The sequence below is a fragment of the Pristiophorus japonicus genome, chromosome 16 (genome assembly GCF_044704955.1).
Source record: "Pristiophorus japonicus isolate sPriJap1 chromosome 16, sPriJap1.hap1, whole genome shotgun sequence".
Lineage (NCBI taxonomy): Eukaryota > Metazoa > Chordata > Chondrichthyes > Pristiophoridae > Pristiophorus > Pristiophorus japonicus.
In genome coordinates, this window is record NC_091992.1 from 51,349,805 (window position 1) to 51,372,165 (window position 22,361).

The following is a 22,361-nucleotide window of genomic DNA, read 5'->3' on the forward strand; positions in this document are numbered from 1 at the left end:
TCACTGGACAGTGATCAGGACTAGAACCTGCCTGGTGTCCTCTCCCCAGCCTGGGGAGTTAGAGGTCAATTGAATATCAAGTTTGAGAATAATCATTAAAAAAATATATGTATTTTGTTTAAAAACATATCAGTTCCTTGTGAGTTATTAAAACGTCACAGTTACACACTGCTGCTGTCAAAGCCACACGGTTCTACTCTTTCCCCAACATGACGTGCTTTCCCTTGCAGCAGAATTTTCTGTGGCAGATTGAGAGCAGCAACACTTTAACCAGATTCAAGCTTCCGCCTTTGTTTGACATTCATTTCCTGTCCCAGCTGCTTCCCCAATGAATAATCCATAAGCCCGACTGGCGAAGGAACAACAGGCAGCTGGAGGAGGCAGCGCCCTCCCCCTATCACTCTTCCTTTTGTTCATTTATTCAACCGAGCTAGGAGTCAATCACAGCCTCTCAGTGCACTGCGTGCCCTCCCGTTAGACGCACACTGGATCAGGAGGAGCCCGTCTCCTGTGCTGGCTGTCCAGTATTAAGGACATTTCAGTCCTGGGGGCAGTGGAAGCTCATTCGGCTGACGCTGGCTTCTGCTGCTTTGTGTAAACACTGCTTTTATATTGTTTGTTGCAGAAGCCAGCCAGTGGACAGCTCCTGGATTCCGGACCCGTGAATGATTGGCAAACGTGCTGTGTGCCTCGCTGCTCCGATCCTCAGCGGACTGAAGCGGACGCAAGTGTGTCTGTGCAGCTCCATGTGACTGGGTGCTGTCAGCTTCTCTCCCGTTTCTCTGCAGCCGACCCGAGCAGCCAAAGGGAGAGGCAGGGGAGCTGCAGGAGCCACACAGCCCAGGGGCGGGCTCCAGCGAAAACCACTGTAACACAGGGAGCTGGATGAGAGGAAAGATTGGGTAAGGATGCTGCTGAAACCACAAAGGGCTCTCTCTCTGTATGGAGCCAGAGCTGCTGGTGTGGGGGAGATGGGGTGGGCTTCTGCCGTCTATTGCTGGGCGGTTGGGTTATTTGAGGCTGTGATGCAGATTTTTTTTTTGTTTTCTTTTCTGATTGACAATTAGGTGCTGTAAGGATGGAAGGAGCGGCGAGCTGGAGAGATGTGTGAAGTGGCCAGTGCTAATCCTCAGCCCTCCGAGAGAACGAGTACTGTCTGCCGGCCCGAGACCCCGACGTTAGGGAAATGAGCCTGCTCAAACCCAGTGGGCTGAAAGCCCCAGGCCGGGTCAGTAAGCACTCCAGCCCAGTGGGCCGGGGCTCTGCAGCAATAGCCGGGCCTAAAGAAGGTAAGAGACCAGGCTGCGAGCACGATCTTTGAGGGACCGCTGCCCTGTTTGATAGAAATGGACGCTATCATCAGCAGCTCGGTTTTTCAGATTAATGCAATGATGGTGATTTTCCGGCGAGCTAAGAGCTACGCCAGGCGTTTGTACACAAATTCTTTGTTCACTGCTTCTCCTCTCGTACCTGTCTGAAGGGATGACATCAGGTCTCACATCTGCAAATGCACAATTCGCGTAGAGCGCTATTGTGCGAAGCGGAATTAACCAGTGATGGAATTGCATCTGTCACTTGAGCATCCCTGAACCGCGATTAAGATTGACTTACCTGTCCCAGTGTCTCCTCATGTGGCTCGGTGCTGACTTTTGTTCAATAATGATCCCGCCAAGCGCCTTGGGATATTTCACTTCGTTAAAGGCGCTATATAAATGCGAGCTGTTGTTATTGTCATGGACTGAACCCTGTCATATCCTTCAATTTAAACACTGGGACAATTTTGCAATGTCCTAATCCAATTTTTTTTTAAAGTTCTTTTGAGACTGTGGTGAAAACGTCCTCCTCCCGAATGTCGACCTTTCTTCATGGCCCAGAATTAGCTGGATCACATTGGGTGACAGGCAGCTTTATTCAGTGAGATTCAGAGGCTTTGAAAGATCACCGTATTCACTCTCTCCCCCCCCCCCCCCCCCACCGAAATTAGGAATCTGCCTCAGGACTAATTGTGATACAGACAATTAACAGAATGATACAGGTTAGGCAGGAAAAATGCAGTTACTCCCCTTATGAGACTGACCTAGGCCATTTATTTACCTTAAGAACGTAAGAAATAGGAGCAGGAGTAGGCCATATGGCCCCTTGAGCCTGCTCCCCCATTCAGTACGATCATGGCTGATCTGATCATGGACTCAGCTCCACTTCCCTGCCTGTTCCCCATAACCCTTTGCTCCCTTGTCGCTCAAAAATCTGTCTATCTTCGCCTTAAATATATTAAATGACCCAGCCTCCTTAGCTCTCTGGGGCAGAGAATTCCAAAGATTTACAACCTCAGAGAAGAAATTTCTCCTCATCTTAGTTTTAAATGGGTGGCCCCTTATTCTAAGACTATGTCCCCGAGTTTTTGTTTCCCCTATGAGTGGAAATATCCTCTCTGCATCCACCTTGTCGAGCCCCCTCATTATCTTATAAGTTTCAATAAGATCACCTCTCATTCTTCTGAAGTCCAATGTGTATAGGCCCAACCTACTCAACCTATCTTCATAAGTCAACCCCCTCATCTTTGGAATCAACCTAGTGAACCTTCTCTGAACTGCTTCCAAAGCAAGTATATCCTTTCATAAATATGGAAACCAAAACTACACGCAGTATCCCAGGAGTGGCCTCACCAATACCCTGTACAGTTGTAGCAGGACTTCTCTGCTTTTATACTCTATTCCCCTTGCAATAAAGGCCAACATTCCATTTGCCTTCCTGATTACTTGCTGTATCTGCATATTAACTTTTTGTGTTTCATGCGCAAGGACCCCCAGGTCCCTCTGTACTGCAGCACTTTGCAATTTTTCTCCATTTAAATTATAATTTGCTTTTCTATTATTTCTGCCAAAGTGGATAACCTCACATTTTCCCACATTATGCTCCATCTGCCAAATTTTTGCCCACTCACTTAGCCTGCCTATACCCCTTTGCAGATTTTTTGTATCCTCCTCACAACTTTCTCTCCCACCCATCTTTGTATCATCAGCAAACTTGGCTACATTACACTTGGTCTCTTCATCTAAGTCATTAATATAGATTGTAAATAGTTGAGGACCCAGCACCGATCCCTGCGGCACCCCACTAGTCACTGTTTGCCAACCGGAAAATGACCCATTTATCCCAAATCTCTGTTTTCTGTTAGTTAACCAATCCTCTATCCATGCTAATATATTACCCCCAACCCTGTGAGCTTTTATCTTGTGCAATAACCTCTTATGTGGCACCTTATCGAATGCCTTTTGGAAATCCGAATACACCACATCCACTGGTTCCCCCTTATCCATCTTGATAGACTGACCTGGTCCATTTATCCCCCTTGTGAGACTAACCTGGGCCATTTATTCCCTTGTGAGACTGACCGGGCCATTTAACATGTTGTCGCTTCCCAAATCCATGCTCAGCTTTCCCGGATCGCCATGTTTGAATCCATCCAATCAGGTTTCCGCCCCTGCCACGGTACCAAAACAATTCTTATCAAAGTCACAAATGACATCCTATGTGACTAGCCCTCCTCGTCCTGCTCAACTTGTCTGCAGACTTTGACATGGTTGATCACATCATCCACTTCCAACGTCTCTCCACTGTCGCCCAGCTGGGTGGGACTGCACTCGCCTGGTTTCATTCTTATCTATCCAGTCGAGCCAGAGAATTACCTATAGTAGCTTCTCTTTTCGCTCCAGCATCGTTACCTCTGGAGTCCCCCCAAGGATCTATCCTTGTCCGCCTCCTATTCCTCATCTACATGCTGCCCCTTGGTGACATCATCAAAAACACAACACCAGTTTCCACATGTATGTTGACGACATCCAGCTCTACCTCACCAGCACCTCTCTCGACCCCGCCACTGTCTAATTGTCAGACTGCTTGTCCGACATCCAATACTGGATGCGCAAAAATTTTATCCAACTAAATATTGAGAAGACCAAAGCCATTGTCTTCGGTCCCTGCCACAAACTCTGTCCCCTGGCCACTGACTCTATCCCTCTCCCTGGTAACTGTCTAAGGCTGAAAACAATCTTGATGTTTTATTGACTGTGTTGAGCTTCTGACCACATATCTGCGCCGTCACTAAGACCGCCTTCTTCCACCTCTGTAACATCGGCCAACGCCGCCTGCCTCAGCTCATCCGCTGCTGAAGCCCTCATCCATGCCTTTGTTATCCCTAGACTTTACCATTCCAAAGCACTCCAGGCCGGCCTCCCATCTTCCACCCTACATAAATTTTAGGTTATCCAAAACTCTGCTGCCCATGTCCTAACACGCATCAAGTCCCATTCACTCATCGTCCCTGTGCTGGCTCCCTTTTGAGCAACGCCTCGATTTAAAAATTCTCAACATTGTTTTCAAATCCCATCATGGCCTCGCCCCTCCCTATCTCTGTAACATCCTCCAGCCCTACAACCCTCCGATTTTAATCACTCCACCACAGGCGGCCGTGCCTTCAGCTGCCGAGGCCCCATGTTCTGGCATTCTCTCCCTAAATCTCTCCGACTCGTTACCTCTCTATCCTGCTTTAAGACGCTTCTTAAAACTTTTCTCTTTGACCAAGTCTGTCCGAATATCACCTTATGTGGCTTGGTGTTAAATGTTGTTTGATAATGCTACTGTGAAGTGCCTTGGGACATTTTACTACGTTAAAGGCGCTATATAAATGCATGTTGTGACGCAATCTATTTGCTGACTGCAGGGATTACTAACAGGGCTACCTGAATTCTGAAACAAAAAATAACGTGGATCATTTAACCCATTCTTGTCTGCTGGTGCCCTGCAGAGCTCAGTGCATGTCCTCAACATCCCTGGCAACGACTGTATTAAATACACAGACTGCTCCCGATAATTTTGAATTAAACAATGTAAATAACACAACAAAATGGGAATTTAGTAACCACATCAATTTGAATGATCAGTTCCACAACATTGACTTAAGGGTACTTGGTAATTTTAGTAAAATAAGACAAAGCTGCTTAATAATAATCTGTAATATCAATTTAGGTTCACGATTTTGTATTCTGCTATTTGAGGAACCGTATGAGGAACTATTGAAAAGTTATTATAAGGAGGGTCAGAAAGGCCCGAAGCCAAACTCTCCAGCTAGCCCCACAGCTCACCAGCTCACTAATCAGCCTCCCCAGCCAGTCCACCATTTGTGGTCTCAGCCAGAACCCTAGCCAGCCTGTTCTTCCACAACCTCTCAATTAGTCCGCCCCACAGTCAGTTGCTAAGCACGGCTGAGGTGGAAAATGAAAGATTCGCACTGGTATAGTAGGAGGTCGTTTTTCCCAAGCTGGGCAGAACTGAGGGGCTTTGCTCTATAGCACCCACTCCCATACCTGCCTCTCCCACTACTTCCTATTCAAATCCATTGAAACAACATTGCAATTTGCCCATAATCCTGTGCAACTTTCCCTCCCTATCCTCTTCACAGCATTCAACACAGTCAACCATTCCACCTTCCTAAACTGCAGCTCCTCCATGGTCCCCCTCCGTGACACTGCCCTCTCCTGGTTCCAGTCCTTAAAAGAAGTGGCTGCAGAGATAGTGGATGCATCGGTTGTAATCTACCAAAATTCCCTGGATTCTGGAGAGGTCCCAGCAGATTGGAAAACTGCAAATGTACGCCCCTATTCAAGAAAGGACAGAGACAGAAAACAGGAAACTATAGACCAGTTAGCCTAACATCTGTCATTGGGAAAATGCTGGAGTCCATTATTAAGGAAGTAGTGGCAGGACATTTAGAAAATCATAATACAATCAAGCAGAGTCAGCATGGTTTTATGAAAGGGAAATCATGTTTGACAAATTTGTTAAGAGTTCTTTGAGGATGTAACGAGCAGGGTGGATAAAGGGGAATCAGTAGATGTAGTGTATTTGGATTTCCAGAAGGCATTCGACAAGGTGCCAGATAAAAGGTTACTGCACAAGATAAGAGCTCAAAGGGTTGATGGTAATATATTAGCATGGATAGAGGATTGGCTAACGAATAGAAAACAGAGAGTCAGGATAAATGGGTCATTTTCAGGTTGGCAAACAGTAACTAGTGTGGTGCAGCAGGGATCAGTGCTGGAGCCTCAACTATTTATAATCTATATTAATGAATTAGATGAAGGGACCGAGTGTAATGTAGCCAAATTTGCTGAAGATACAAAGACAGGTGGGAAAGCAAGTTTTGATGAGGACACAAAGAGTCTGCAAAGGGATATAGATAGGTTTAGTGAGCGGGCAAAAATTTGGCAGATGGAGTATAATGTGGCAAAATGTGAGGTTATCCACTTTGGTAGGAAGTTTAAAAAAGCAAATTATTATTTAACTCGAGAGAGACTACAAAATGCTGCGGTACAGAGGGGTCTGGGGGTCCTTGTACATGAAACACAAAAAGTTAGTATGCAGGTACAGCAAGTAATTAGGAAGGCAAATGGAATGTTGGCCTTTATTGCAAGGGGGATGGAGTATATAAGTAGGGATGTCTTGCTACAACTGTCCAGGGTGTTGGTGAGGCCACACTTGGAGTACTATGTACAGTTTTGGTCTCCTTATTTAAGGAGGGATATACTTCCATTGGAGGCAGTTCAGAGAAGGGTCACTGGGTTGATTCCTGAGATGAAGAAAGGTTGAGCAGGTTGGGCCTATACTCATTGGCGTTTAGAAGAATGAGAGATGATCTTATTGAAACATATAAGATTCTAAGGGGGCTTGACAGGGTAGATGCAGAGAGGATGTTTCTCCTCATGAATCTAGAACTAGGGGGCATAGTTTCAGAATAAGGGGTCGCATATTTAAAATGGAGATGAGGAGGAATTTCTTCTCTCAGCGGGTCGTGAATCTTTGGAATTCTCTACCCCAGAGAGCTGTTGAGGCTGGATCATTGAATATGTTGAAGGTAGAGATCGACAGATATTTGAAAGATAAGGGAGTCAAGGGTTATGGGGAGCGGGCAGGAAAGTGGAGTTGAGGTCAAGATCGGATCAGCTGAGATTGAATGGCGGAGCAGGCTCAAGGGATCAAATGGCTTACTCCTGCTCCTATTTCTTATGTTCTTGCGTTCTTCCTTGTCCCAATATGGTCAGTTTACCTCCTCCACCAGTTTGTCCTCCCATTGCCCGCATTCACCTTCAGTGTGTCCTGAGGCATCATACCCTGAGATATCATACCCTGAGGCATCAGACCTTGCCCCTTCCTGTTCCCTAAATGCTGCCAGTCAGCAAAATCATCTGCATTCCTGGGATTCATTCCCTTATGTACACCTATGACATCCAGCTCCACCAGTTGATCTACACCCCTGATTTCATGTTCTGGATGATTTGGAACCTTTTTCAGATCACATCTTGTTCAGCTCTTGCAAAGAATTTCACACTTCTGGCCCCACCTTCCTCCCCAGATACTCAGCAGTACTGAAGCTGCAGATATGCAGTATCTTAAGCTGAACTTCAAACCCCACATCCTATCCATTACCAAGGTGGTTTACCTCCACCTCCCACCTGTGCACCCTCAGACCTGCCTTCATTACTTCGAGACTTGGTTTTCCCAATGTTCTCCCAACCTGCCTCCCCAGGTCCACCCTACACAAACTGCTAGTCATCAAATAATCTGCAGCCTGTATCTATCCCACACGAACACCCACTCACCTCCTCGCCAACTACCACTGGCCCCGGAGCATCCACCTTAAAATCTTGCTCTTTGTCAGCAAAGCTCTCTATTGCTTTGCTCCATCCCATCTCTATGACCTCCAATCATACATCTCAGTTCTCAACCTCGACTCATCTTGCCTGGAGTGACAACACTGCCACCATCTTCCTCCACGCATTACCTTGATACATGAAAATTCTTCACCTTCAAAAAAAACCCCATAATTTGTATTTAGGTGTCAGCCATGGCTCAGTGGGTAGCACTCTCGCCTCTGAGTCAGAAGGTTATAGGTTCAAGTCCCACTCCAGGGACTTGAGCACAAAATCCACTGAGGAGGTGCTGCACTGTCGGCGGTACCGTCTTTCAGATAAGACGTTAAACCGAGGCCCCATCTGTCCTCTCAAGTGGACTCAAAAGATCCTGCCGCACTGTTCGATGAAAAGCAGAGGTTTTATCCCTGGTGTCATGGGCCAATTGTTATCCCTTAACCAAAATCACCAAAGCAGATCGTCTGGTCATGATCACATTGCTGTTCATGGGAGCTTGCTGTGCGCAAATTCCACGTTTCCTACATTACAACAGTGGCTACACTTCAAAAAAGTACTTAATTGGCTGTAAAGCGCTTTAGGGTGTGCTGAGGTCATGAAAATCGCTATAGAAATGCAAATCTTTCTTCTTTCTATTTTATGTATGGGCAAAGCTGCCAATTATTTGATACAAATGAAAACTGTTTTCATAGATTTACAATATCAACCTGATGGAGAGAAAGTCCTTAATGTGCTTTTGGCACTATTTTACCGGTTGGGTGTTAGTGTCTCTCCAGTGTCCTCCTAAACTGAGCCTGCCACTCTCCCTGCCCGGGCATGTCTTCACATTGCAGAGTTGTTTGTGTGTGTGTGTGGTGGTGCTCTCAACCACTCAGAGCAAAGCAGAGGGGTCCTTATCTATAGATTAGAAACATAGACATAGAAACATAGAAAATAGGTGCAGGAGTAGGCCATTCAGCCCTTTGAGCCTGCACCACCATTCAATATGATCATGGCTGATCATGCAACTTCAGTACTCCATTCCTGCTTTCTCTCCATACCCTTTGATCCCTTTAGCCATAAGGGCCACATCTAACTCCCTTTTGAATATATCTAACGAATTGGCCTCAACAACTTTCTGTGGTAGAGAATTCCACAGGTTCACAATTCTCTGAGCGAAGAAGTTTCTCCTCATCTCGGTCCTAAATGGCTTACTCTTATCCTTAGACTGTGACCCCTGGTTCTTGACTTCCCTAACATCGGGAACATTCTTCCTGCATCTAACCTGTCCAATCCCGTCAGAATTTTTTATGCTCCTATGAGATTCCCTCTCATTCTTCTAAACTCCAGTGAATGTAAGCCTAGCCGATCCAGTCTTTCTTCATATGTCAGTCCTGCCATTCCAGGAAGGCAGGACTGACATATGAAGTGTGTGTGGCCTGCTTCATTCAGTACAGGCTTAAACCTGCTGTTCGGCGCATGTCTGCCAGCCCGAGCGAGATTGGACATTGCGCTGGTAAGTAATACATTGGTTTCTTAGTGCATGCAGTGATGTTGTGAGGTCGACTCTGATTGGTTGCAGTGATGTGTAGGCTGCAGCTTTCGCACTCTTGTCCAGAATTAAACTACCAGCTCGGTGATGTTTCGGGAGAGGGCGCATGAGGTGTAGAGCCAGTTGCTGCTCTTTATGGGAACTTGCATGTTAAATTGTCCCTCTTGGCACCAGTTAATTCCCCTTTCCTTCTACAGATAATGATAGTTACTGAGGTATGATTTTAAAGATACTGCTGCTTTGCTACATCAGCTAATAGTATCTAATGATATGTTGACAGGGTTCAGTGAAGTAGCGTGGGAGGAGGCTCACGTGCAGCATAAACACCGGTGCTGACCAGTTGGGTCGACTGGCCTGTTTCTGTGCTGTAAATACTATGCGCCTCCAGCCCATTAAATCATGCGGGATATCACAGCTCTGTCTGCTCCAGTCTTTACCCAGTGTCCTCAAGTTTACTTTTACATTCTCAGCAAAGAAAGCTGGATAGCCATCGGCTGGGGTATCTAGCTGATTGGATTTCTCCTTTCTAGCACAGGGCCATTGGGTCCATTTATCCCCTCCCCCACTCTGGTCAAGATTTAGCCTTGAAAGGCTACATTCTGCACACAGTTGCATTTACCCACTGATCCATTGAGGGAGCTTTCACGACATTTTCAATGTGGTTCCGCTGAAGAAGCAATGGGCATGGGATAGATTTTACTTAATGGACTCAGAAAAATTACGACACAGAAGGAGGCCATTCAGCCCATCGTGTCTGTGTCGATCGAAAAAGAGCTACCCAGCCTAATCCCACTTTCCAGCACTAGGTCCGTAGCCCTGTAGACTACGGCTCTTTAAGTGCACATCCAGGTATGTTTTAAATGCGATGAGGATTTCTGCCTCTACCACCCTTTCAGGCAGTGAGTTCCAGACCCCCATCACCCTCTGGGAATCTGGACGTTTCCACATCTCCCCTCGAATCCTTCTACCAATTATTTTAAATCTCTGCCCCCTGGTTATTAACCCCTCTGCTAAGAGAAATAGATCCTTCCTATCCACTCTATCTAGGCCTCTCATAATTTTATACACCTCAATTAAATCTTCCCTCAGCCTCCTCTGTTCCAAGGAAAACAGCCCCTGCCTATCCAATCGTTCCTCATAGCTAAAATTTTCCAGTCCTGGCAACATCCTCGTAAATCTCCCCTGCACCCTCTCTCGTGCAATCACATCCTTCCTGTAATTTGACGGCCTTTGTTGAGAGTTTCTTGCGACAAGGGCGCATATTAAGAAGTTGTGCAGGGTGCATTGTGCATGGCCATTTGTATATGACAGAAAATTGTGTGGGGCACACTACCCTCTGTATTTGATTTCCAAATGTGTACTTCTTTCGCACAAACCTCTGCGTTGTGAGGGTTGAAGCATAAAATCCACGCTTGGTGTTTCTACTCACTCACACCCAGATACTGCTTCCACAGGCAGCATTCAGATTGGGATGATACTTTCACTATTGTAGCCAGTCTTGTTGAGTCAGCGAAGATGGGGAGGGAGGGCTGTTACACTCCAGTTACTCCTAAATCACCAGCAATGTGTGTGTAGCAGTATTAGAAGGCTAGCCACTGGGCTTAAAATGGAGAGCGCAGCACCTGTAAGCTTGTGTTAGGAGAGGGAGGAGGATGGATCCCATCTGGTATTGTATCATATGGAAGTTTGCACACCGAAACGGTTTGTGTGGGCACATGGCTTTGAAGTGTGAGGTAAAACTTCTTTCCTGCTTGCTTTGGTGCGCGTGTGTTTGGGAAGATTTGTATTTTCTGGGAGGGCATGAGGTAGAATGTTCCAATGCAGAATCCCACCATTTTAACCCCTTTGAAGAACAAGTGGTTGAATTCACCCAGCATTTCCTGATCTTTAAGTGAGTTTACCTGCCCTCCAACCATTGGGTGCTCATACAAGCAGTAGTGCTTACCACTCATGTGGACGTACCATATTAATCACACGCAGTGCAGAAGTAATTGCACCACTCCCAATGTTCCCTTTTAACAATGGCTGTGATGAGAAGAGCCAGTAAGCCATCATTATTACCACTCCAATCAGCACAGTGAACATATCTTGTTCCCCTTTGAAATGGCTACACCCTCAGTGTTCCAACAACAACTTATATTTATATCGTGCCTTTAACATAGTAAAACGTCCTAAGGCACTTCACAGGAGAGTTATATGACAAAAAAATGAATTTGGCATCGAGCTGGATGAGAAGAAATTACGGCAGATGACCAAAAGCTTGGTCAAAGAGGTAGGTTTTAAGGAGCGTCTTAAAGGAGGAAATAGAGGCGGAGAGGTTTAGGGAAGGAATTCCAAAGCTTAGGGCCCAGGCAGCTAAAGGCACGGCCACCGATGGTTGAGCAGTTATAATCAGGGATGCTCAAGTGGGCAGAATTTCAGGAGCACAGACATCTTCGAGGGGTTGTGAGGCTGGAGGAGATTACAGAGGTAGGGAGGGGTGAGGTCATAGAGGGATTTGTTAAACAAGGATGAGAATTTTGAAATTGAGGTGTTACTTAACTGGGAGCCAATGTAGATCAGCGAGCACAGGTGTGATGGGTGAGCGGGACTTGGTGCAAGTTAGAACACGGGCAGCTGAGTTTTGGATGACCTCTAGTTTACATAGGGTAGAATGTGGAAGGCCAGCCAGGAGTGCGTTGGAATAGTCAACTGCACAAAAAAAGCTGACTTTAACATCGAGCTGTTTATATAATATTTGAAACACTGTATATCTAGCTTGCATTTCCAATCTGTCACACTCCTCTGTCACACTTCCAAGTGTCACACCCGCAACATTCTGTGTCACACTTCAAAGAAAAGTACAAAGAAGCAAAGGAGCTCTCCAGGAATACAAAATGCCAGGATGTCAGCAGTCTCAATTACTTCTGAATGAACGCAGTGTTTACTTAACAGCAATTAGCCGTTGCAGCCTTAAAGCGACACACACCTTATATAGTATAATGTTCCACATTTTATAAAACAGCACACGCTTTGATTTAATGGGAGTATATCTACACCCAGATGTTCACTTTTTACAGATGCAAAACATCCTCGGAAAGGCTATTTTTTTTTAACTGGATTTTTTGACCCACAGTCAGAAATTTAAAACCGCTACAATTGTCTGATTTGCCTATTTAGATCACTTCCCTACAGGGAACACTTGAGCAGCAACAACGACCAACTGAACAGTGACAGGCCTTAACTGAACATGTTCAGCATAATGTATCTTAGCAGATAAACTTTGCTTCAGAATTTTATCCAAGGGCAATGCCAGGGAAGATCTGCTAGTATATAGTTGAAAGACTAGAATGCTGAAGTATTGCCAGTGAATTCACGTCTGTCACAATGTCAGGCTCAGGGCAGTTTCATAGAATTTTACAGCACAGAAACAGACCATTCGGCCCAACTGGTCCATGAGGTGTTTGTGCTCCGTACCAGCCTCCCACCTTACTTCATCTCACCCTACCAACCTATCCTTCTATTCCTTTCTCCTTCATGTAGTTATCTAACTTCCGCTTAAATGCATTTATGCTAATCGCCTCAACCATTTAATGTGGTAGCAAGTTTCACATTCTCACATTCTCAGTTAAAAAGAAAGAAAGACTTGCATTTATATAGCGCCTTTCATGACCACCGGATGTCTCAAAGCGCCTTACAGCCAACAATATAAATTAGAATATTGAGGGGTGATCCGTTGAGGTATTAAGAATGTTTAAAGCATTTAACAGGGTGGATACAGAGGTACAGATCAGCCATGATCTAACTGAATGGCGAGGCTCGAGAGGCTGAATGGCCTACTCCTGTTCTTATGTTCCTAAAGGATGGAACGAGAATTGGCTTTTTGACCTGCCTCGTCAACTCAACCTATCAAGTTTCACGTGGAAAAGTTATTAAAAATTGCACACTAGCCCCAAAAGTAATTTAAAACTGCAGAACACCCAGCTACCCTTACAGCCCACTTCCTTCACTTTAAGGAAGATAGTTCATCTGGTCAGTGCTGAAGTTCAAGAAACCTTGGCCAGTTGCCTTCCTTGATATGGCATTTCCAGGATCCCAGCAACTCAAGAATCACTATGTTCCACACAGCATCCAATCACCTCTCTATTTTTATCCAGCTCTTAGCTAAAGTATTGATCAGCACGTCACCAAGCGGTTTAGCTGGGAGGTTGTTGTTTAGATGCAGCACTCCTCAGAGGGGAAGAATCTTACGAATTTCAAGTCTTTGTTTATCAGTTGTTAACCTTAATACTTGTATCTCCAACTTCTTCCCTCATAGTTCAATTGAATAGCCTGTTCCCATCTGCAATGTATTTAATTAATGGGTTCATTGCTTAAGAATTCATAGCAACACATTGCTATTAAGAACTAGTTAGTTTATTAACAAAGGTTTAACAATCACACTGCACATTACTAGGTCATTCACAACTGCATACCTCATCGTGGATGACCTAGACCCAACTGACTGGGGTTTTATTGAGTCTTGTGAACATCATGTGACTGGCTAAGCCACTGACAATGCAACAGCTCTACAACTATTTTAATAAAACTATAAAGCCGAGTGCCCCCTTATTAAAGGGGCACTAGAACCCACAAATTAACAAATAAAATTTTATGAACATTAAACAGTCAAATTAAAATTTGGTTGCTGGGGGTGATGATGCACTCCAGTCCCTCCGGTGCCCACTTCTCGCGGAAGGCCCTGAGCGTACCGGTGGACACCACATGCTCCACCTCCAGGGACACCCTGGCTCGGATGTAGCCATGGAAGGGATGCAGGAAGGGATGCAGGCAGTCGGGCTGAATGACCTCCTTGACCGCCTGCAGCCTGGACCAGTTAGTGGCCACCTTGGCCAGGCCCAGGAGCAGTCCTACGAGGAGGCAACAACTCTACAACTATTTTAATTGAAACCAAAAATCAAGTGCCCCCTCCTGACAATAAATAAATTAACTTTTTACAATTACCTTAAATCAAATAAAAAATTTGGTTGCTGGGGTGATAATGCACTCCAGTCCCTCCGGCGGAAGGCCACGAGCGTACCGGTGGACACCGCGTGCTCCATCTCCAGGGACACCCTGGCTCAAATATAACCGCAGAAGAGAGGCAGGCAGTCGGGTTGAAAGAACCCCTCGACTGCCCGCTGCCTGGACCGGTTAGTGGTCACCTTGGCCATGCCCAGGAGCAGTCCGATGAGGAGACAACAGCTCTACAAACTTCACAGGTGCATGCATTACACCATCTACATGAACCATTTCTCTCAGCAACCTGGATCATGTTCCCTTTAGCAAAAACAAGTCCGCTCAGCAAGTCGCTTAGTGCAACTTCCAGGCCGAGAACCATCCATGTTGCTCCATTCTAAACCCTCCCCAGAGCATCAAGGCCTGTAAAATCCCCAGTAATATCATCAGCACTCATTGTTTTAAAGAAACGCACTGCAAAGTCGACTTTGGAGGTGGTCTATAAATCAATTAAGTTTAACAATTGTATTTTTTTTAAACAGTTAGATATTTAAAACGTGATTAGATAGTGAAACTCTGTTCTTAAAGGGACAATGTCTTCCTGAAGAAAGGTTTGATAAAATGTGATTTTTTTTTTAGAAGAGCCATGTGTCACATACTGTTGACACCATCATGTATTCCAACAATGTTTACGTCTGCTTGTAAACAAAGAAAATAAAGATTTGACAACATTATAGCGTGAAGATGCTGGCCCTTTTAAAGGGCAATAAGTGCAAGGTTTTCTGTGTAAGCGAGTTCCTCACGTCAAGAGTGCTTCGTGAAAAGAGGTCAGGATGATGAAACTCCCTTTTTAAAGGGGGTACGGATGGTAAAATTCCCTCATTAATTTTCCATATTTAAATGGCGTGAAACCCTTTCCAATACATTGGGCTGTGGGATGTTTGTATACCTAGATCAGAGTCTCCTCGTTTGATTGTATAGTTTCATTAACCTCAGCAAAAGCTTAAAGTATTTAGAGGTATTGCCCTGCAAGCAGCCCTTTAAAAGGTCAGATCCTGGCTATGTCAGATACTTTCCCCTCTCGCAGTCTGTGCTACGGACACTGTCAGGCGTTAAGACAAAGGATATTGGTGTGATTGCTCTTAAACCTTATCTACAGCAGCTGTTAATTTTGCTATGAGTCTGAATGTGCAGCTGTTCAGAATTACATCGTAATGGAGAACCAGTAAGTTTGTAACTAAACCATTCCAGACCAACAATAAACAGTATTTGTGCCCTCGGAGTTCAAATCTGCCGTGACCAAAATACTTGACTGTAATATCGCTGTACACCCAGTATCTGGTTATTGTTCCAGTTTCATATTTTTATTGCCATTCACAAAGTACATGGGCTAAGGCCGCCGTTAAAATGATAGAGAAAGGACTTTGATAGGAGCGCGTATTCGAACATCAGCAATAATCAACTCCGCTACACTTGTTTCTTGACTCAGGCTGTGTCTGTACCATTATGTGTTTCTAAATCTCAGAACGAATCGTTGAACAGATTTTCTTCACCCATGCCATGAGACAGTAAATCAACTCAAAACAAACCTATCCTGTTCTCTTCTTTAAACGTCTATAATTGTCTGTGTTTTGTTTATCTCCAAATCAGTTCATAGACAATAAACAACACCGCTAAAATACATCAGTGGAGCTTTACTCACCCACCACCAGAGAAAAAAGATTTTCAAAAAATAGTACAAGATAGCAGAGTATAAAAAATTCTTTATTACAGTGACTGCCAGAGGGCTTTACAATTGAAGAATACTGACATATTCTGATGTGTTACTCCAAAATTCCTCATAACTCTCTAGTGTACTGTATGAAACAATTGTAACGGGCATCACAGTGGAGATGTCAGTGCTGGAGAATGGGAACCCAGTATCAAGCACATCCAGCTTGGGTGTAGCATGACCCCTCTACTCTATCTCAAAAGGGTTAATGCCTGCAGAAAAATAGCAGACTCGAGAATTTAGTACAAGTGGGTCAAGTGGTTGCATGTGAAATTTGCCGCTTGGAACGTCTATCCTCATGAACGTCATACAACAACAGCTTGTACTTATATAACGCCTTTAATGTAGTAAAACGTCCCAAGGCACTTAATAGGAGCGTTATCAAACAAAACTTGACACCAAGCCACATAAGGAGATATTAGGGTAGATGACCAAAAGCTTAGTCAAAGAGGTAGGTTTTAAGGAGGAAAGAGGTTTAGGGAGGGAGTTCCAGAGCTTGGGGCCCAGGCAGCTGAAGGCACGGGCGCCAATGGTGGAGCAAATAAAATCAGGGATGAGCAAGATGCCAGAGTTGGAGGAACGCAGATATCTCGGGGGCGGGGGGTGGGGAGTTTGTGGGGCTGGAGGAGGTTACTGAGATATGGAGGAGCGAGATCCTTGGAGGAATTTGAAAACAAGGATGTTTGGCAATTGTTTTCATGACATCTATATGTACACTGATAAAGTACATGCAAATATAGTTTAGCATATATTCTATTGCACTTCCTGCACTCATCAATACGAGGTATGTACATGCTAAGGAATGGAGCATTTTCCACTGTTGCAGCCAAAGGCTGATTTTCAGTGTGTGTTGCCAGTTGAAGCCTTGCGTTGCGAGTGTGCATATCGGGAATTGGTTTTCCAGTATCAGCATCAAACATTGGCAACTCAGGTAGAGCATGGGTCAGATACAGGGTTGAGCCCCTCAAACCCCTGGAGTGTATTAGGGATGGTTTTCTAGACCAATATGTCGAGGAACCAACTAGAGAGCTGGCCATCCTAGACTGGGTGATGTGTAATGAGAAAGGACTAATTAGCAATCTTGTTGTGCGAGGCCCCTTGGGGAAGAGTGACCATAATATGATAGAATTCTTTATTAAGATGGAGAGTGACACAGTTAATTCAGAAACTAGGATCGTGAACTTAAGGAAAGGTAACTTCGACGGTATGAAGCGTGAAATGGCTAGAATAGACTGGCAAATAATACTTAAAGGATTGACGGTGGATAGGCAATGGCAAACATTTAAGGATCACATGGATGAACTTCAACAATTATACATCCCTTTCTGGAGTAAAAGTAAAACGGGGAAGGTGGCTCAACCGTGGCTAACAAAGGAAATTAAGGATAGTGTTAAATCCAAGGAAGAGGCATATAAATTGCCCAGAAAAAGCAGCAAACCTGAGGACTGGGAGAAGTTTAGAATTCAGCAGAGGAAGACTAAGGGTTTAATTAAGAGGGGGAAAATAGAGTAGGAGAGGAAGATTGCTGGGACCATAAAAACTGACTGCAAAAGCTTCGATAGATATGTGAAGAGAAAAAGATTAGTGAAGGCAAACGTAGATCCCTTGCAGTCGGATTCAGGTGAATTTATAATGGGGAACAAAGAAATGGCAGACCAATTGAACAAATACTTTGGTTCTGTCTTCATGAAGGAAGACACAAATAACCTTCCGGATGTACTCGGGGACAGAAGGTCTAGTAAGAAGGAGGAACTGAAGGATATCCTTATTAGTCAGGAAATTGTGTTAGGGAAATTGATGTGATTGAAGGCCGATAAATCCCCAGGGCCTGATAGTCTGCATCCCAGAGTACTTAAGGAAGTGGCCCTAGAAATAGTGGATGCATTGGTGATCATTTTTCAACAATCTATCGACTCTGGATCAGTTCCTATGGACTGTGGATAGCTAATGTAACACCACTTTTTAAAAAAGGAGAGAGAAAACAGGTATTTATAGACCGGTTAGCCTGACATCAGTAGTGGGGAAAATGTTGGAATCAATCATTAAGGATGAAATAGCAGCGCATTTAGAAAGCAGTGACAGGATCGGTTCAAGTCAGCATGGATTTATGAAAGGGAAATCATGCTTGACGAATCTTCTGGAATTTTTTGAGGATGTAACTAGCAGAGTGGACAAGGGAGAACCAGTGGATGTGTATTTGGACTTTCAAAAGGCTTTTGACAAGGTCCCACACAAGCGATTGGTGTGTAAAATCAAAGCACATGGTATTGGGGATAATGTACTGACGTGGATAGAGAACTGGTTGGCAGACAGGAAGCAGAGAGTCGGGATAAACGAGTCCTTTTCAGAATGGCAGGCAGTGACTAGTGGAGTGCCGCAGGGATCAGTGCTGGGACCCCAACTCTTTACAATATACATTAATGATTTAGATGAAGGAATTGAGTGTAATATCTCCAAGTTTGCAGATGACACCAAGCTGGGTGGCGCTGTGAACTGAGAGGAGGATGCTTAGAGGCTGCAGGGTGACTTAGACAGGTTAGGTGAGTGGGCAAATGCATGGCAGATGCAGTATAATGTGGATAAATGTGAGGTTATCCACTTTGGTGGCAAAAACACGAAGGCAGAATATTATCTGAATGGCGGCAGATTAGGAAAAGGGGAGGTGCAATGAGACCTGGGTGTCATGGTACATCAATCATTGAAAGTTGGCATGCAGATGCAGCAGACATTGAAGAAGGCAAATGGTATGTTGACCTTCATAGCTAGGGGATTTGAGTATATGAGCATGGAGGTCTTGCTGCAGCTGTGCAGGGCCTTGGTGAGGCCTCACCTGGAATATTGTGTTCAGTTTTGGTCTCCTAATCTGAGGAAGGACATTCTTGCTATTGAGGGAGTGCAGCGAAGATTCACCAGACTGATTCCAGGGATGGCTGGACTGACATATGAGGAGAGACTGGATCAACTGGGTTTTTATACACTGGAGTTTAGAAGGATGAGAGGAGATCTCATAGAAACGTATAAGATTTTGATAGGACTGGACAGGTTAGATGCGGGAAGAATGTTCCCGATGTTGGGGAAGTCCAGAGCCAGGGGACACAGGACAAGGGGTAGGCCATTTAGGGCTGAGATGAGGAGAAACTTCATCACTCAGAGAGTTGTTAACCTGTGGACTTCCCTGCCGCAGAGAGTTGTTGATGCCAGTTCATTGGATATATTCAAATGGGTGTTAGATATGGCCCTTACGGCTAAAGGGATCAAGGGGTATGGAGAGAAAGCAGGAAAGGGGTACTGAGGAAATGATCAGCCATGATCTTATTGAATGGTGTTGCAGGCTCGAAGGGCCGAATGGCCTACTCCTGCACCTATTTTCTATGTTTCTATGTAAACAATGCATCGTGGTCATTACCTCATAAGATCATCCTCTACTTCATTGGTGCGACTTTTCCCCCACTCGCCATCTTTGTGGTCACTCTGAGAATCACTGACAATTCTGCTGTGTCTGAGTGAGACAGTTCAATTCGTACCAACCTGTGTTTAATTATAGACAGTTTTCTGCTGTGGGTTCACATCATCTAGAAAACGAAACGCATTCCATCTACAACTCCTACATGCAGTTGAGACGATCCTCCCATCTATCTGGGTTCAACCCCAGCTCTCACAGTGTGCTGACCAGTGGTTACAGAGGGCTGCAACGTTTTTGGAACGTTGTACTGGTTCAATGCCAATAGCGACAGCGATTGCTGGCCGAGAATTTCACTTTCTCAGCTCTTGGCACGTGCACTATGTGAACGTCATAGAATTACATAGAATTTACAGCACAGAAACAGGCCATTCAGCCTAACTGGTTTGTGCCGGTGTTTATGCTCCACACAAGCCTCCTCCCACTCTACTTCAATTGAGATTCAGACCCGCAGCCTCGCACATGGTGTTGCAGATTCAGACTTTAACCCATGTAATGTATTTGTTTCGTGGGTTCTTTGCTTACGAATTCATAGCAACACATTTCTATGAAGAACTAGTTGGTTTATTAGCAAAGGTTTAACACTCATACTACATATTACAAGTTCATCCACCAGGCTCACAACTACCTGCCTCATCATGGATCCCCGAACCCAACTGGCTGGGGTTTTATTGAGTCTTGTGAACATCATGTGACTGGCTAAGCGACTCCCAACTCAACAGCTCAACCAACCTGTGAGCATACTCACAGGTGCATACATTACACCCCAATTCCCGCAGTGCGCTCATTGGTGGTTAAATGGGCAGGAACATTTACTGTCTGGTCTCTCAATTCATAATTTCAATTAAGAAGCTCCATAATTATGCATAAATTAATCTAATTCATCGAGATCCGCAGTTCCAAATACATTTGCGCCTGCGGCTGCACTCAGGAATGTTCCAACATACTGACCATGAAGTTGTGGGAGATGGGCGTCTGTGCCTATAATTCCCCATACGGTAACTTCCTGATATTAAACTTGCCAACAACAACAACTCGTATTTATTTAGCGCCTTTAACATAGTGAAACGTCCCAAGGCGCTTCACAGGAGTATTATGCGATTAAAAATTTGACAACGAGCCGCATAAGTAGAAATTAGCGCAGGTGACCAAGAGGTAGGTTTTAAGGAGCGTCTTGAAGGAGGAAAGAGAGGTAGAAAGGTGGAGAGGTTTAGGCAGGGAGTTCCAGAGCTTAGGGCCCAGGCAATAGAAGGCACGGTCATCAATGGTTGAGCGATTACAATCAGGGATGCTCAAGAGGATAGAATTAGAGGAGTACAGACATCTCGGGGGGATTGTGGGGTTGGAGGAGATTACAGAGATAGGGAGGGGAAAGACCATGGAGGGATTTGAAAATAAGGATGAGAATTTTGAAATCGAGGCGTTGCTTAACCGGAAGCCAATGTAGGTCAGCGAGCACAGAGGTGATGGGTGAGCGGGACTTGGTGCGAATTAGGACACCGGTAGCCAAGGGGAGACTTGGCACTTTTTCATAGTAAGATGGGGAAAAAGCTACAGTATTAATAGAAATGTTTTGTTATCACCACATCGAGATGGATGGGGGCTGGGGTGGATACAGAGGGGGTGATGGAAGCTCGTCTGTGTTGTCACTTCACCCCGCCGACCCCCTCCCCTCCGTTCAAGGTCAACTAGCGTCCACTCTCTTAGACTAGACTGTTACATAAAGAATGCCCATTTGATGATACCTGACTACTCCATTATCAGTAGATTTTACTACTTGAGTTGCAGGCTTCAAGAGAGGGAAAAACTGGGGCATAAAACACATCCCATAGGATGTTACTGTTCTTCTGTTTGTCTTTCATAACCAGTCACCCCCAACGGCCCTGTCAGTACAAGGGTCAGCTTGCGAGGGTGAGGCAGCTATCAGGAGAAAGTTGTCTGGGCTGTTGGTGCATGAAAGGGCTTCACTCATCCAATTGGTGCAGCTGTAAAGCAGGAAGTTCCATTGTGGGTGCGGCACTGTGCAGCTGTGTGTTTTTGTTCCTAAGAGCACTTAACATGATAGCCATGGCCGAGAACATCACGCACATCAGAGCCAAATTATCCACCCTCACTTACAGTGGACCTGGAGAAAGAAAGGGAGGAGGGAGAAGAAAGGACAAAGAGGAGGAGAGGAAGAAAAAAGTGAAACTGAATAGAGAAAGAAGGAGCGAATGAAGAAAGAACAAGTGAAGGAGGGGCGGAACAAAGCAAGGATGTGAAGGAGGGGACAAAGGGGGAGGAGAAAGCAGGAAAGAGAGGAAGAAAAGAAGGGGAGAAAGAAAGCGAAGAGATGGGTGTAAAGAAAGGAAGAAGTGAAGGAGGGGAGTGTAAAGAGAGAAAAAAAACTGGCCAGAGAGAGAAGAAAAGAGAATAAGAAAGTTGCTAACGTGAGTTCTCAGTTACTGACATGCTCTGGCTGGACTTTTCACTCCTGACTGCCTCGTGTTAGTTACCTACCATCAATGACTGTCTGCTGTGGCTCAGTGGGTCGCACCTTTGCTTCTGAATCAGAAGGTTGTGGGTTCAAGTCCCATTTGACCACAAAAAAAATCAAAGCTGACACTCCAGGGAGCTTTACTGAGGGAGTGCTGCACTTTCGGAAGTGCTGTTTTTTGGATGAGATGTTAAACGTGTCGGGGGTATGGTAGAGTAGTGGTTATGTTACTCGACTATTCCAGAGGTCTGGACTAATAATTCAGAGAATGTGTGTTCAAATCTCACCACAGCAGTTTGAGAATTTCTACCCCAGAGAGCTATATTTAAGGTGGAGATAGACAGACAGGTTTTTGAACGATAAGGGAGTCAAGGGTTATGGGGAGCGGGCAGGGAAGTGGAGTTGAGGCCAGGATCAGATCAGCCATGATCTTATTGAAT

The 22,361-nt window shown here is 45.0% G+C and overlaps 1 protein-coding gene across 1 annotated transcript in view; it reads left to right on the plus strand.

Annotated features, from left to right (window-relative positions):
- Nucleotides 1-358: 358 nt before the first annotated feature.
- clip2 (CAP-GLY domain containing linker protein 2) overlaps nucleotides 359-22,361 on the plus strand; it is a 173,088-nt gene continuing 151,085 nt past the window's right edge. Inside the window, exons 1-2 of the mRNA XM_070856805.1 lie at nucleotides 359-902; nucleotides 1,068-1,289. Coding sequence (XP_070712906.1) covers nucleotides 1,187-1,289 — 103 coding nt within the window. The 5' untranslated portion in view covers nucleotides 359-902; nucleotides 1,068-1,186. The remainder of the gene's footprint in view (nucleotides 903-1,067; nucleotides 1,290-22,361) is intronic.